This window comes from Mya arenaria, chromosome 8 (assembly GCF_026914265.1).
Source record: "Mya arenaria isolate MELC-2E11 chromosome 8, ASM2691426v1".
Classification (NCBI taxonomy): Eukaryota; Metazoa; Mollusca; class Bivalvia; order Myida; family Myidae; genus Mya; species Mya arenaria.
Window position 1 is genome coordinate 9,772,178 of NC_069129.1, and position 18,350 is coordinate 9,790,527.

The window sequence follows — 18,350 nt, forward strand, 5'->3', positions numbered from 1 at the left end:
GTTTACTCATCAATGGTATCCTTAAATTTATTGTGAACACAACACACATTTTTCTAATTTTATAAATGTTTAAGATATTGTTTGAAATGTTTTTTCATACATTACTGCAATAACAACAGATTATAATAATTTATACAAATTATTTGACATAATGGATAAATGAAATCATATACAAAAGGGTTATCAGTATTGCATTTGGAACTGGGAGATTGAATTCAACTCGGGTGAATCTTAGCAGATTTTTTTTTCATGAAGCAAGAGCAGAGTGAAATCAAAATCAACATAATCAATGGGAGTTGACAACAATTGGCTTTCTGACGTCATTATTATATCGGGCTATGGTACTTGTTATGACGTGACATCAGCTGTATGGAATACGGCCGTATTGCACTAGTTAGCGTTTGAGTTATTTTGCATATTTATTACGTACAGATGTATGATGAATGTGCATTTTTTAAAGTAATAATTGTTGATTGAAAATAACAACCTTCTTTTTAGGAATTATAATAGCCACGTTGTCAATGGTGAACAATAACAACCTTCTTTTTAGGAATTATAATAGCCACGTTGTCAATGGTGAACAATAACAACCTTCTTTTTAGGAATTATAATAGCCACGTTGTCAATGGTGAACAATAACAACCTTCTTTTTAGGAATTATAATAGCCACGTTGTCAATGGTGAACAATAACAACCTTCTTTTTAGGAATTATAATAGCCACGTTGTCAATGGTGAACAATAACAATCTTCTTTTTAGGAATTATAATAGCCACGTTGCCAATGGTGAACAATAACAATCTTCCTTTTAGGAATTATAATAGCCACGTTGTCAATGGTGAACAATAACAACCTTCTTTTTAGGAATTATAATAGCCACGTTGTCAATGGTGAACAATAACAACCTTCTTTTTAGGAATTATAATAGCAACGTTGTCAATGGTGAACAATAACAACCTTCTTTTCAGGAATTATAATAGCCACGTTGTCAATGGTGAACAATAACAACCTTCTTTTTAGGAATTATAATAGCCACGTTGTCAATGGTGAACAATAACAACCTTCTTTTTAGGAATTATAATAGCCACGTTGTCAATGGTGAACAATAACAATCTTCTTTTTAGGAATTATAATAGCCACGTTGTCAATGGTGAACAATGTGACGAGGACATACTATGGTGCCCCAGCGAAGATCTCCTTACAGTATGACTGTCTCGATGGTAAGTTTCTTTCATATATGACAGGACAGAGTTTCTTGATATTAACCTTCAGGAATTTTAGCAATTTGGCTTGAAGAAACAATTATAGAAATTAAGTTTAAAAGAAATCAATGAAATTGTATTGTTCTTGTACTAAGCTTGACTGGTTTCTAAGAAAAAAAATGATGAATTGAATGTAAAACTTATGTTATTGATATCATTGAAATATATATACATGCACAAGTATATTTATTGCATAACTATAGTCCATATTAAAATTGTGTACGATATTTTGTTTTTCTTTTTCTGGAATCACTTGATCATCAAACGAAATTAAAGCCTGATCCTGCAACGATGAATGTGTTGATACATGATCATAACTACGTGCCAGTTTGCTGCATTGTGTCTTGGGTAGAGTCGCAGTGACCTAATGTAGCAGAGCCAAGCCAGATGGAGATTGTTCTCCAGTTCACAACAGTGTCCAAGCATATTTAAGGTTGTATCTATGTTACCACGACATTCACTTAAAGATATGTAGTAAGCGAGGTTGAAAAGTGCTACAAGTTTTCTGTATCGTTGGTTCAGTTGTCTGTGTGTGAGGTACTGCAGGTAGTGGAGAAATGGGATTGTGTCAATCACAATGAGGTCCATCCACTCATAAAAATTTTCCGGATGTCTTTGTTGCCTGTCTTCATCTGTTATTGTTCTGAACATTTCAAACACCAGATGTTGCGGAACACAATGAATATCTTGTTGAGTGAAAATAACATGGAATACTGTATATCTCATTAACATATCTTTAAATGGTGTGTTTATAATCTTTTCCATGTACTGTTTTTGTTGTTTTGTTTCAAGTACAACCACAGTATTGCCACACAGAACGCCCAGAAGTCCCTCACAGTAGGTCAGGTATTTTCCTGCTGCCTCATACTGCCCCTTGCAGTACAACATGGATGCAAACTTCAACATATTGTACAGCAGGTCAAAGTCGAAAGACAACCTGTACAAGTTAAGAATGTCACTTGTGAAGGGTTTTCCTTGGTATATACACCTTGAGGTGTGGATGGAAGCAAGACCTCCACACACTAAAGGTATTAACACAGTTGCTGCCTCTTTTTCAAGTGCTGTGTTATTGTCATTCTTGAAACACAGCATCTCTAGACGTTCAAGAATGGTTTGTTTTGTATTCATATTTTTTGACATTCCTGTACCGACTGATGAAAACCATTCATAACAATCTGATATTTGGAGCTCATTCATTATAGCCCTTGGTTTAAGATCTGTAATTCCTTGTGGGAACATCACAGAATAAATCACATAATACAATCTTGTCCCAAGGTCGTCCATTTCAATGGAAAACATGCACTGAATGATTTTCTTGATGATTGTCGATATAATGCTATATAAGCTTTTTTGCTCATGTTTAAACAGTTTTCCAGTGAATAGATTCACACCAGAGATTGTGTAGTGGGGACAATACCTGATCTTCAGCCATCTGAGAAGTGTGGTCAGAGAGAAGACACACTGTACAAAGTTGTCATCCCTCTATATGTTTGATGGATATGTCTCTATAGTGAACAATATTGCAGTCTTAACATGAAATGTGCTGAAACGATTATCTAGGAACTGCTTAATGATTGATTTTATAATCATATTGACGAATACATATACCCTATGCTGTACTTTATCCATATCAAATACAAGCAGTCTCTTCATCAATGAAGTTGAAAATCTCCACTCTCGCTTTGAATGAGGATAGTGTAAGTCTTCTGGAGGCACATGTAATGTTGGAGAGTGGCACCTGACTTGCTTTGAAGGATCTTCATTGTATCCCTGTGGAACAAGGAACACTCCAGTTTGCCTTGCTTTGGCCAATGTGTCATGTCTAGGCCAGTGACCGGGGCATGGCCTGTGGAACAAGAACTTGCACTTTTCAGGAAGGTTGACCGAGTAATATGCAAAAACAAAATCTAACATTTCACCTGCTGTCTGTGATGGACCATGTTTGATTAATTCCCATGGTTTGCAAAATACTTTTACTAAACGATCGTTTACATCAATATGAGTGTTGGTTATGAGCACTCTTCGCTTATTGTCAACAATATCACCAGGCAGTAACGCCTTTTTCTCTGGTAATGGGAGGTCATTTCTGACTCTCTGCAGCCAGCAGTGCTGGGGTGGGGAGTGTTCTGTTTTTACCACCAGGTGATTCCTCTTCCCCTGCCTCCACTCACTCCAGTCTAGTATTACAGGCATGTTTTCATCGCAATATAATGTGTCAACGTCTGACCTCATCCCATGTGTGGTGGTCCCCTCTGTCTGACTACCAAACCGATAGGATCTCGTATGGTAACAATTTAACCTATCGGATAAACGGTTCATTGCTTCAATCATCAGCCATGTTCTCCTCCTTTTTTACGGACGTACCTGCTGATCCCAATGTCCTTCAGCACCCTGGAGAGACGAAGGGACAGCAGCTGCATACCCTCTCTATCCATATTCTGAAAACCATTAATTTTAATATCATTATTATGTGCTTTGGTAAAGGTCGCGAGTAAAGTGTGATAACTATATTCAGATGCAGCTTTTTAAAAAAAGAAGAAAACAAACCGATCCTGATCTAACTCCACTATGTGTTTGGCAGTGAAAAAGAAAGAAAAGATTTTTTGCCTAACAGACAAAGTAGTTATTTTGTATTTTACCACCAAAAATGTACACAAGAATATAGTACATGTTTTGAGTAAATATGAATGAAGAGATGGTATTTAAATTTAATTTTTCAAGCCACGAAATCAAATCAGTTTCAAAAGAAAAGTAAAGTTTACAAATTTTAGCTCCAATATTTATGCAAAAAGCTGCAGAAACAAGCTCAGTAGCAAAATGTTTTAAACATATACTCGATTTAATGGCACTGGGTAAACGCCAAAGACATAGAACATAAAATTACAAACAAGGAACATACAAGAACAACCCTAAAATCCAAAAACAGCACAAGTATTTTTATCAAGAATATGGGTTAAACAGACTTTTTTATATATATAATGATATATATATATATATAATGATTTGAATATTTCTTAATTTACCTTTGCTGTAAAATATTTGATTCCGAATATAATGTTCCACTTTTAATGCCCACAAGAATATCTAAATAAAGGGCGACCTGATCTATAAATAGAAACAAGTCAAATTGTCACATGCTTTGCAAATGTCGATAGGTCGGTCGATTGGTGGTTTGTCGGTAGACAAAAGCTTGTCCGAGTAACAACTCGACAAATCCTTGACGTTAGGTCATCAAACTTGATATAAAGGTTGGGCCTGACCAGTAGATGCCCCCTTTTGATTTTGGTGTCATCTGATCAAAGGTCAAGGGCACAGTGACCTTTAATGATCAAAAGTTGTCAAAGCTTGTCAGAGTGATAATTCAACAATGCCTCGACCTATGGCATCCAAACTTGGTGGCTGGGCCAAAGGAGTAGATGTCCCCTATTGAATTAAGGGGTCATCGGATAGAATGTCAAGGTCACGTTGACTATTATTGGTCAAATGCGGCCAAAGCTTCCGAGTGATAACTCAACAATGCCTTTTTCATGGTCATTGAATTTGACATGGTTACTTGGCCTAAACCAGTAAATAACCCCTTTTGAATTAAGGTGTCATCGGGTCAAGGCCACAGTGACGTTGAATGATTTAAGGGTGTCCGAGAGATAACTCGACAATGCCTGCACCCATCGCCCTCAAATTTTACATCTGATTAGTAGATGACCCCGTTTGAGTTTAGGAATAATCGGGTATAAGGCCAAGACCACAGTGGTCTTGAACGCAAACTGACAATTCCTCGACCTACGGTCATCAGACTTGACTTGAAGGTTTGGACTGACCAGTAGAGTATACCTATTAATTTTAGGGGTATTCGGGCTAAATTTCAAGGTCACAGGGATCTTGAACGCAAAAAGCTTGTATGTGTGGCATTGCCTGTACCCATTGCCCTCAAACTTGACATTAGGTTGGGGGTGACCAGTTGATGACCCCTATGGCTTTTGAGGTCATCGAGTCAAAGGTCAAGGTCTTGACTCATATTCATCATTACAGTTTACGTCATATCAACTTATTCCTTGTTACTCAGAGGATACATTTTTATTTTCAAATATCAGTCATCATCTGAACATGATTAAAAACAATACCTGCTATCCCCACACTTTGAATGGTCATAATCTTAATTCTGTCATAAAGGTATCCAATGTCAATGACAACGCAGCTGTCATTTCGGTCCATACATACTTCATTCAATTGTCCAAATAATCCTGATAGCATGGTGCTAATGGGTGCATATTGGACGACAAACATCACTTGTTGTTCTGTTTATTTTCAAACAATGACGTCAATTAATTCTGTAAAGATAAGTACAATTTACGAATATAAATTCTATGTTTAAGCAGTTTTGTTTTAAAATTCAAATGATTTAAGATAAGGAAACAGTCTGTTTCTAACCCTGTATTTAGTGATTTGAGTATTTCTTAAATTACCAATGCAGTAAAGCCTGCTTATGTTTATTTACTAGTCATATAAGGCGCCCATTGCGGATCAATATTATTGACAATAATGATTTGGAATGAATATAAATAATTTAAATAGTCTGGGTTACAATTGCATTGTAAATATAGAATAATGTCAATAATACTGAACGTGAATAGGCAATAGTGGTCACTATATTGAAAAAAAAATGAGCGCAAATACTCATTGAAATATGTTTAATATATTATTACTATTGGATTAATGTGAATGAAGAGATTTTATTTTCTATTGTTATTGTTCAAGCCATGACATCAAATCAGTTTGAACAGAAAAGTAAAGTTTACAAATTCTAGTTCTATGTTAAAGCAGTTTAGATTTAGAATCCAAATTACTTGGAATAAAAAATAGTCTGTTTAAAACCTTGTATATAGTAATTTGAGTATTTCTTATATTACCTTTGCTGTGAAACTTTTCATTTCCAATATAATGCTCCTCTTTTAATGCCACAAGAGTATTTATATAAACAATTACTGATCAATAAATAAAAACATGTCAGGTTGTTAAGTTGTTAAGCGTGATTATGTTTATTTACTAGTTATTTAAAAGGCAACCCATTCAGGATCAATACAATTGACAATAGTATAATGGGTATGCGTGTGTGTGGTGGGGGCGATTACTTATATAAGTCTGTATCAGGGTTTATATCTTTATGCAATGTCTTAGTGTTACAAAAAAAAAACGATAGATCAAAAAGATCTTTATCCAAACAACTCATTCAAAAGTAATCAAATATAAAGAACTCTGTAATTCTTAATTAAGTATCGTATGACGCTATCAATATATGTTCTGTAAAGTTCATGAAGTATTGCGAAGGGTGCAAGGGTATGATTTGGACATAGTAAGGCTTCTAATTCGAGTCAGCCATTGTAAGCTCACGATAATATATAATTATGCCACACTGACCACTGCTTACCCTTACAAAACGAAATAAATATAGTAGTGTGTCCAAGGAAATAATTTAGAACTAGTATAAATAATTTACATAGTCTGGGTTACCAAAATGATGTCCATATAGAATAATGACAATTATAGTGATCGTGAATTGGCAATAGTGATCAATATATTGACGAAGTCCAAGAGCCCAAATATTTATTGACAAGTAGTCGATAAATTCTTAGTACTGCTCTGCAATTCTTAATTAGGAGACATGAATCATATATCTAAGCACTACAATTAATTAATACAATTATTTTTATTTTACGAACTTCTTTTACTGATGTACCGGAAAACATCAGAGGTTGTTTTCGATGGAAAATGACGGAGGAGTTCCAAATGCATCATTACTGTGTATTATGCAAGAATCTGTCTTCTATGTGTATTTTATTTTATACAAATTGAAATAATAAATTTTGGAAATTATTTACTGTTTATACTAACATGGTTTAAAATAGTACCCCGGTAATAAAATTACATGTACCTATACATTTTAACTACTTGAAACAAATTGAATATTCTACATTCAGGTTTAGATACAAGGTTTTAATCTTCATTCCACATGATAAGTAGTTCAAAACTAACCCTGTTAAATTATGACCATTTGGATGTCGACATTACTTTGTCTCTAAATATAAGTAAGGAATGACCTTTTTTGAAAATTTTGATGACCTAAGAAGGTCACCTGTCAGACAAACAGAAAGCGATGTGATATATCAGTAAGTAAGATTCAATGCGTTGTACACAACAATGTCAAAATATTATGTACGTTTTATGCATTCTCTTTTTTTCTTGCATTTGTATCATCTGGTGTCTAGTCCATTCAACTTGGCAAAACTCATCAAGTGCACTTCTTATATGATAGCATAGTGATTGAAAGAGTCCGTTCCCCTTATGTTTCACTGGTATCATGATGAGTTTTCATTAGTTTTGGACTTCTACACACAACCCCGACCATGCCCATCAGTTATGCATGTCTGGGCGACTCAGTATAATTGATTTGTGTTGTTCTGGTGTATTTAATCGGGCTCTTGGTGACTGTACGAAAGTTTGGTCAAGTACTTGTCTACTATATGATCAAACATTGATTTTGAATCCCTGCACCACTGCCGGGCTTCTCTTGCTGACTCGACATATTAATTTAAAAGTGTATTCTGTTCACTTCAGACCAACATATTCTCCTGAGGATCATACACCCGACAACACTCTGAGGCCTAAGTTGTGGACTAATTATAGCATGCATAAGTAAGGTACCTACCGATCTACAGAAGGATCTGATTATAGTTACCGCGGCTCCTTAGACAGGTTTATCTTGGAGAACTTATTCTACGTATTCTACACAGACCCCTTTCTTCATGGGCTGGAGATTACGTCCCTTGATTCTGTCGTCGTCAACATCGTCACTGATCAGCAGTATGTTTCCATGATTCATGTACCCCTAAAACCCATCAGCAATGTGAAGGGCGTCGCCTTTAACTTGTACAACAATGTATGGGAGACCAATTATATATTCTGGTACCCGTACTGCAAAGAGGATGTAGACCAAAAATTCCGGTTTTACTTGTGATGTTTTTGTGATATCATGTGCAATTCATGTGCTACAGGGTATATTTGTGATAATTTGTTTCTACTCGATTGGGGTTAATGCCATAAAGATATAACGATGATTTAATACTGTCAAAATTGACTATTTTAGACAGAGGTTGCTGATGATCAATTTCCTAAACTCAGGTTAAGTAAATTAAGTATTCTCTTGGTTTTGAGAAATATGGCAGGACATCAAAATGGATTATTCGGTAAATACAAACAACTTACTTAGTATTTCCCTTTGTGTTGTAAACATATGCCAAGCAAGTGCAGTTCGTGTAGTTGACTAGATTATAAAGGTGCATGTGGATTTTAATGATTTTCTGACTAGGTTAAAAAGGGTCAAAACGCATAAAAGCTTGATCCCACCGAATATTTCCAAAACATTATGTCATTGTTGCCAATTAAATTCTGATCAGATTTTTCACAGATGAACAAATGCAAATCTCTGCAATAATGTATCTGCATTTTATGAGGTTGTACTCGTCCTAATTTTGCCCAACCATGAACAGTATTTAAAAATATTGTGGTGGACGAGTTCGAACAGTTTGTACAGTCGGTTTGTATGGTTCGAAAAAAATATAAGTATGAGTCTGTGGTATTCACAGGTTGAGAATAGTTTTAAAACGTCTATTGTAAGGCTCAAACCCACCAGTTTAGGTGAGAGGCATTCACCCATAAGTCATGATCACCTTACCCACAAAATAACTTTGAGTCTACATTGTATATACAAGACCGCCATGTGAAATTGTTCTGTTTTTGTATATTTAATTTACATGCACATGTATGTTTTTCCCTGAGTTATCTTGATTATTTTTATAACATGTATACTATGCTCTCATTGAATATTTGAATGATCTGAAATGAAGTTATGAAATCTAGTATTACACAGACTTTGATATAACTGTAATAATATACGCATCTGTCGGTCTGCCATAAAAGAGTATGCTTTGAGCCAACGTTAGTTGTTTTGTTTTTTTAATGCTTAAGTGTTCTGGTTATATCAATTGAAAATTGTTTTTTTTATTATTGTGTTAAAGCATTAGTGTTGTTGTCATCTTTGTCATTGGGCAACAACTTCAACCTTGGCCTTTACTCTAAAATATTTTTTTTTCAAATGAACTTGGTTTACATGTTGCCAGGGACAATTATGATACCAACATGTACAGCTAGTTCCATAACTTTCACTTAAACATTTGTTGAGTTATGGCCCTTGTTGAACGGTGAAAGGGTGAGTGTAGGTGTTTGCTCTGTGGCGCTCTTGTTTATTTTTGTCAATTTCAATATTTTTACAAGAAAACAGTAAATCTGCAATGAGATATCACGAAATAAAAGGATTATTACATGTATGCTGTATATTTAAGCAATTTGATTTGCAGTTTGGTGTATTAACAAATCGTTTGATGTCCTTTCCGTGATATTTGGAGTAACCAACCTATTTTTATGCATTATGTAAAATTTGAAAAATTGTGTGATTGATAATAAGCTGTACATGCTTACATCAGATTAAACTTTATGTTATGTTATGTTATCTATTAAACGATATTTTTGAAAGGGATATTGCTTCTTTATTGCTACCGTATACATGAGGGAAACAGCCTCGTTATCCAATCACAGTTTTTTTAATAAGTTTTAAAGGAGTATTCAGTACTCAAAAGAGCGGTAAGCAAAATAATGTCATTGTTCAGAATATTCTGAACATAGGAGTGGCTGAAGGAAGAGGGTTAGGTGTTCTCCAAGGGGGGGGACGTAATTTTGTTTCGTGCAAACATTAAATGAGAAAAATGTTTCATGGCAAACAAAATGGCGGATTTAGATTAAAAAGTGCCGATTCTGATACCAACTTTTGCCTGGTAAGTCGCCCCCTTAGTTCTCTTAGACTTTTGAAAGTCACCCGTTGTTCTCTCTGAGCATACTCATAGTTTGTGTACTTGTTAATATCAATATGTTTCATGGTTGTAATGTTTGCATTGTTTGTGCACATTTTTAAAACATTATTTGAAGCTTCAAATTATTTAATTCATATGCGTTTATTAAAGTTACAATAAAATATGGTGGTGTTGTTGCTTTACTTTGATTTAAAACTAGCATGTTTATGTATTAAATGTTGTACAAACAAGTATTCATACAAGCAATTACTTAAAACAGATATCTGTTCTTCATACATTTCTTTAAGAGTACTTATTTTGTCAACATCTGCTGGTGTGGATATTTACACTGGTCAATATATTCACGAATTTTGTCAATTCGCGAAATTCGCATTCATTTCAACGTCGCGAACTTAATCACTTATACAGTACATTTAAGAACCCACGTGCTGGAACTTTAGTATGTTGGTTGTTTGCTTTGCCTTCATTAAGTATTCTACGTAGTGTAAGTCAGAACCTTCATCGGCATATTCTGTCTAATGTATTTATCAAAATTATAAAAAAAAAATATGGTGGTATTGTTGCGTTTAATCATTTTATACTAGCATGACCATGTTGTATAAACAAGTATTCATGCAAGTCATTATTAACATCAGCTAGAGATCTGATTATTTCTTAAAAATGCGTTTAAAGACTTGTAGCAACCCTGACTTGTTGAAACAATGCCATTTTAAGGCAGGGTTTGCTCCAGCATGTTGTTTGGTTTTTGTTTGATTTAACCATTTCCTTAAATTTAATTCGGAGCCTTATCAATGAAATGATTGCATTTTTAAAAAATCGTGGTAGCTTCAGGTAAGGAAAACAAAATAATATTAATTGTACTTTATTATCTCCCTTGTTTTATTAATTTATTCTGCCCGGCAACCACAGAGGCGGTGATCACGTGGATCATTGTTTTAATACACTGGTAGCGCCAAGTGAGACGGTATGTACAAATGATTTGTTTTCTCTCGATTTGATGCGATATGAGCAATGTTTGGTTACGAATGTAGCACGGCTTGGTAAAAAATATAGCACGGTTTAATTTCGAATGAAGCACAGTTTGATTTCGAATGAAGCACGGTTTGATTTCGAATGAATTCGAATGAAGCACGGTTTGATTTCGAATGAAGCACAGTTTGATTTCGAATGAAGCACGGTTTGATTTCGAATGAAGCACAGTTTGATTTCGAATGAAGCACAGTTTGATTTCGAATATATCACGGTTTGGTTACCAATGTAGCATGGTTTCATATGATGATATAAGCTTTAGTTTTATTTATAAGTTCAATGCGGCAAAGAACTGAACACGTGCACAAATATATGATAACTGCGACTACTCTTTGAAAGATGAAGTCTTCCACGACTTTATGCGAATGCGAATGCACTGTATACGTTGTTACTATAATGTCCGAAGAATCGCGATGTCACATGACCCCACATGAGAAATATATGCTTCCGTTCGTACTCACACCGTGATGAAATTAGGAGCTAACTAATAGCTTTAAATGCTACATTTACTTATTCTTTGTACATGTTCGTTTTAGATATTTCACGTCCTAGGCCGGTGTTTAAGATGGTAGTTCACGTCTATTGCCGGAATGTCACGTCTGAGGCCGGTATTTCACGTATACGCAAAATAAATCCGGATAGATACTAATTCTTAATCAGTGCCCCAATGTGCAAAGTCATTGTTTCACAATTGTATGATAGGATAAGAACAATATCATGTGCTTCTTTTAAATAACGCAACTATGAAAGCATTTCATGTTAAAAATGTTGTTTTATTTTACATGTCCGAAACTTTCGAATAACACAACAGTATGAATGCAATTTAATTAGGGCCACATGCTTAGTTATCATAAATGTCTTTTATGTGAAATGTTTAACGGCAGTATCGTATAGTCCAAACCATTTGTATCTTATTTACAGAAAATGCATTTTTTTAATGTTTATTCAAACTCATTTTCTACGGCAGTGATTTATTTTTTTCAAATTGGTTATACATATATATATATACATGTATATAATTGTTTTAATATCTTAAATTCCCTTAGCAAAGTGTAGTCTAAAGAAGTCATTAACTTTATACATAACGCATTGCATGAACACACACTCAAATAACCTTTTAATATGTACATTTAGACGCCATGTCTTTCATTGTTGGCAATGACATATTTTGGCGCACAGGTGTCCGTCACAAAGCTTGGGTACTAAAATATTGCCCTTCAGTATTTTGATATTGCTTAAAAAGTAAAAATATGACTATATACCAATATCAATACAATGCATTCACTACTAGAACAATGCATTCACTACTAGAACAATGCATTCACTACTAGAACAATGCATTCACTACTAGAACAAGGCATTCACTACTAGAACAATGCATTCACTTCTAGAAAAATGCATTCACTACTAGAAAAATGCATTCACTACTAGAACAATACATTCACTACTAGAACAATGCATTCACTACTAGAACAATACATTCACTACTAGAACAATGCATTCACTACTAGAACAATGCATTCACTTCTAGAAAAATGCATTCACTACTAGAACAATGCATTCACTACTAGAACAATACATTCACTACTAGAACAATGCATTCACTACTAGAACAATGCATTCACTTCTAGAAAAATGCATTCACTACTAGAAAAATGCATTCACTACTAGAACAATACATTCACTACTAGAACAATGCATTCACTACTAGAACAATACATTCACTACTAGAACAATGCATTCACTACTAGAACAATGCATTCACTTCTAGAAAAATGCATTCACTACTAGAAAAATGCATTCACTACTAGAACAATACATTCACTTCTAGAACAATGCATTCACTACTAGAACAATGCATTCACTACTAGAACAATGCATTCACTACTAGAACAATACATTCACTACTAGAACAATGCATTCACTACTAGAACAAGGCATTCACTACTAGAACAATGCATTCACTACTAGAAAAATGCATTCACTACTAGAACAATGCATTCACTACTAGAACAATGCATTCACTACTAGAACAATGCATTCACTACTAGAACAATACATTCACTACTAGAACAATGCATTCACTACTAGAACAATGCATTCACTTCAACGAAGAGACAAATAAAATCCCAGCATGAGTGCTACGAGGAAGAGCAGGTTTGTATAAAACTAAGCTACACAATGTCCAGTTATCAGAAACTTAAACATGGCACAGGGCCAAAAAAACTGCAATAAGTCATTTACAACCAAGCAATCTAAAGTTCATCATTAACAGTACTTATATCAGATAATGAGCACTGATGTTTTTCTATGCTTTTGTCTTATACCCGAGGCATTTTAAACGCAATCCAATACTAAGTTTTTGAAGAAGAGACATCTGCCTTAAATGGATAAAACCGTCACATATCAAATAACCCTTTACCTTAAACTGCAGTGTCCCAACTGTAATCTCACACTGTGTAAACGCGACGTTGGCAACGAAAGTCCCGATTGTACGCATTTGACACGACAGACATACAGTTTATCCGACTTGTACATTAAACCTGTTCAACAATACTACTCTGGAACCAACCGCGTGGCGGCTCACGTGTGCAGTGGATAGTCTTGTTTGACGGAGTGGGAAGTTTTAAATAAAATTGAACAGCAATTAACTGAACTGTAGGAATGCAGATTTTTTTCTTCATTTTTCTGCTTTTCATTAATCTAATTCAAAAGAAATCTTAACGAACCAATCTGCCACCATATTTTCAGGGAAACGAACTATTTCGTTCCGTTTTACAGTCAATTATTTTAAAGCTTAGTCGAGTATTACAATTTACACTTACTGAGTTTCAATTGCAAATCAGATATGTCCGTATTATTGGACATATCTGATTTGCAATTGAAACTCAGTAAGTGTAAATTGTAATACTCGACTTAAAAAAGGTTATAATGGTTAAAAAGAACCGTATCCAAGCAACACCATTTGCATCGAATACAACACAAAGCTTACGTTTAAACATTTTATTTACAAAAATTATTGGAAATGTTAAAAAAAAAGTCAACTTTCTCGTGGGGGATGCTCACGTGAATGTTACTGCGCATGCGCAATTGAATAAATTTGCATATCTTATTATAGCACTAGCATTTACCGACAGTCAAGTGTTGGTTATGAACGATTATTCGTCGATGAATCACAGCAAAATGTATTTTTAAAAAGCCTGTTGAAATGATATTTTCATATTGCCCGCTTTCAAACAATATTGAGACATATTCAATTTTTTATGTGTCCATGGTGTGGTTTTAGACGCGTTGTTAAAGCGAGACTACCCCAGCGCTTGGTTACCAGTATTACATCCCTGTTCAATAGAGGCGCCCCATGGGGAAATTATACTTAATAAGCCGATAAATATCGGTTTTATAGTCAAGGAGCGGTACTGAAATCAAACTGCCGGGTACTGCTTCTCATAATCCGTAAATTGGCACTAATTGATTACCCCCTTTGTGGCCCCAATTAGGCACGCGCTTCGTGACGACACAAATTTTAATATTGTAAAGTTAGTAGACCATGACCCCTAGTTTAATAAAATTTAAGTATTATTTCCGTTACATTTCGATCTACCGAGAAAAGGTTCAAAAACATGCAAAAACTGCCGGCTACTGCTCTCCAACCAGTAAGTATTGTTTGAACTTCAAAGCAACTTCAAATGATTCATTATCGTTCTTTTAAACGTTAGATAAATATGTGATGTACTTTGAATATAAATGTATGAGTTGAGAAACAGGGAACAATTTAACAATAAACAGAACTATAACTTTTTAGAAAATGATCAAAATACTATAGTCTAGAAATGCTTATACATATAAAATCACGTTTGACTACAAACGAAATATTGGACGTGGTGAACATATTTTTAAAACTGGAGTGGTTAAGGAATAGAAATATTACAGACAAACAGAGCGCATTTGTACCAGTTGCTCCCTTCTTTATACATATTAATTATAATTGGAGAGAACGTGAGTCCTTTAAACCCAAATCAATTTTGACTTAACTTTTACTGATCATGCCTAGCGCGATAACTTATCATGGCGATATTTTGGTAGTTTACGTAATGTTTGTTGCCCTTTTGTTTGGTGTTTGTTTCGCCTTGATCCTGATGAGTCTTAGGTTACAGTAATGGTCCCTAAAGTTTCCATCGTTTTAGTAAATGATGTTGATAAATATTTGTTGCAAAATTCCTTTGTAATAGTTAGATGACATGAAGTTAGTTCTTAATAATTAAGAATAGGCGGAGTGAGAGTAAGAATTCACTTCATGTCATCTTACTGACTTAGAATACAACCTCATTGGCTGATACATTGTCGACGCAAAATCTGACGCAGGGAAGTGTATCGGATGATTAGCAGTAGGCGGATCTTGAAACACGCGCGAAAGTTGAAATTCTTAATGATTAAAGCTACACTCTCACAGATTGAACGTTTGGACAATTTTTTTTTTAATTTTTTGTCTTGGTATAAGTCAATTTTTGCGAAGTCCATGGAAACCAGTTATATAAGACTGCTGACAGAAAATTCGATCGCAGATTTTTATATGTAAGTTCAATATATGATGTTTTATATATTTTTCTTAAGCCGTTATTAACGGTTTGAGCCATAAAGCACTATTTTTCGAACGGAAATATGAAAATCTACGATCTCAGCTTTTGTCAGCAATCTTATATCACTGGTTTGCAGATATTTACGCAAAAAAATGCTCTTTCCGAGACAAAAAATAAAAAAAAGTTGTAAAAATGTTATATCTGTGAGAGTGCAGCTTTAATACTACTACTTAACGGTTGCCTGTCTGGAATCTCATTTTCTGAAAATGTAAGTTGTATTCTAACACCGGATACATTTATGAAGAAATATTATTATATAATATTATCGTACAAAAGAATGTGCGACAACAGTCGGCCAAAAAGTAGTCATCTACATCCGGGCGTTTGATTTTTACCCAAGGTTAAAGTTGAGTTTATCTTCCATATGTGAAATATCCGTATATGGACCCATGTCCGAGTGAGATAAATTAACTTTGAGTGTGTGTTAAAAGATCATCGCATTAGTTATTATTGGAAAATAAAGAAATCCAAAGTAGGAAGCGTCGTCTCAAATATTTTCATACGTAAAATTGCGTTATTGCATTAAAGGCCTTGTTCAAAGTGTAATGAATTCCCAAACCGATCGTAAGCCGTTTCCGTAGCGATTCTTTAACCAGTTCAAGACTAAATCAGAACAAAAACTGTTTGCCTTCGTAGAGCAAGTGTCATATCCGACTTCAAATAGGCTATGGATTAAAATGTAATAAATTGTCTTGGTCTTCACCCGGGTACCAGAGTTACCTCTATCAACTATGGCTGAATTTATCGGGGATACGAGGATGCCATTCGAAACACCTCTGCCATTTTCCATCGAAAAAACTTCGGATGTGTATGGACTGTTTACTATGTCAGAAATCTTTACATTTAACTACGCTGCTAGTAAATCGCGTAGTATTTTCAATTTAGTAATTAAACTTTGACTTTTTTCTCGGGAATCAAAATTATTTATGCAATAACACATGTCCCTGGCAATCTATTCAAACTTACTTATACACAACACATTAAAACACTTCAATTGATAAATAATATTTATTGGGGGGGATTAGCAAAAGGTATCGTCTGCATAGACGTGGTGCACATATCAATGACTTTAAAAATATATATCGAATTTGTCGATTTCTTCCTTATTTCTTATATGTTTTTTTATGCCCCCGAAGGTGGGCATATTAAAATCGCACCGTCCGTCCGTCCGTCCGTCCGTCCGGCTCTGTAACTTTCCCTTGTATGGACAGATTTTAAAATAACTTGCCACATGTGTTCCACATACCAAGACGACGAGTGGCATGCAAGACTAGTGTCCCTATCTCAAAGGTCAAGGTCACACTTAGTGTTTATTCACAATGGAGTGCTGCATATAAGGACATAGAGTATAGGTTGTCGTGTCCGGGCTGTAACTTTCTCTTGTATGGACAGATTTTAAAATAACTTGCCAAATGTGTTCCACATACCAAGACGACGTGTCGCGTGCAAGACCCGTGTCCCTATCTCAAAGGTCAAGGTCACACTTAGTGTTTATTCACCATAGAGTGCTGCATATAAGCATAGAGTATAGGTGGTCGTGTCCGGGCTGTTACTTTCTCTTGTATGGACAGATTTTAAAATAACTTGCCACATGTGTACCACATACCAAGATGACGTGTCGCGTGCAAGACCCGTGTCCCTACCTCAAAGGTCAAGGTCACAGTGTTTATTCACAATGGAGTGCTGCATACAAGGACATAGGGTATAGGTTGTCGTGTCCGGGCTGTAACTTTCCCTTGTATGGACAGATTTTAAAATAACTTGCTACATGTGTTCCACATACGAAGATGACGTGTCCTGTGCAAGACCCATGTCCCTACCTCTAAAGTGAAAGTGTTTATTCACAAGGGAATTCTGAATATAAGGACATAACAGTGTAGGTTGTCAAGTATGGGTGGTATTTTTTTATGTTCAGAGGAAATTTAAAATAACTAGCCATATGTATTTGACACATAAAGGCAAGATCAGCTTTTCATGTACTGACCTTGTTCGTAGGTCAATGTCACATTCGGGGCATTCGTCACATACTGTGACAGCTCTTGTTTTATTCTTCAAACTCTTATATGGCATCGCCCTGGAATAACATTTCAGCAGCGTTGTGGTATATATATTGATAATGTTTGATGGTAACAATCGGCAAGAGATGTCCTCGCATTCTCAATCCGCTGATGTCATTGAACAATACAATCAAACAATAACTATAAGCGAATGGTTTAGTAAAGATAAGCGTCAAGTAACGTTCAATAAATTAGGCATCTAAATCCAAAAGTTAATAACGCATCAGCTGATAAGACAAGTAAGCAGGATTTTGTCTATTGTCGCATTCAAATATTCATGTGTTTCCATAATCCCTTAAATATTTCATTCGTAGGTTTATCTATGCGTTGGTACAAATTTAAAACGTCAACTGGTGAAATGTGTTTTCTGGGGTCAACCATTCATTTTAATTAAAAACAGACCTATTTTTGGCGTATTTGTATTCACTCATAATAATTTAAGCAAA

The 18,350-nt window shown here is 35.0% G+C and overlaps 1 protein-coding gene across 1 annotated transcript; it reads right to left on the bottom strand.

Annotated features, from left to right (window-relative positions):
- Window positions 1-985: 985 nt before the first annotated feature.
- Window positions 986-6,260, bottom strand: LOC128244926 (uncharacterized). Its single transcript, XM_052963075.1, has 2 exons — window positions 6,168-6,260; window positions 986-3,698 (listed from the first exon to the last, which is right to left on the bottom strand). Exon 2 carries the CDS (start codon window positions 2,557-2,559, stop codon window positions 1,531-1,533), a length of 1,029 nt encoding a protein of 342 aa, XP_052819035.1. The 5' UTR covers window positions 2,560-3,698; window positions 6,168-6,260; the 3' UTR covers window positions 986-1,530.
- Between the last annotated feature and the right edge of the window lie 12,090 nt (window positions 6,261-18,350).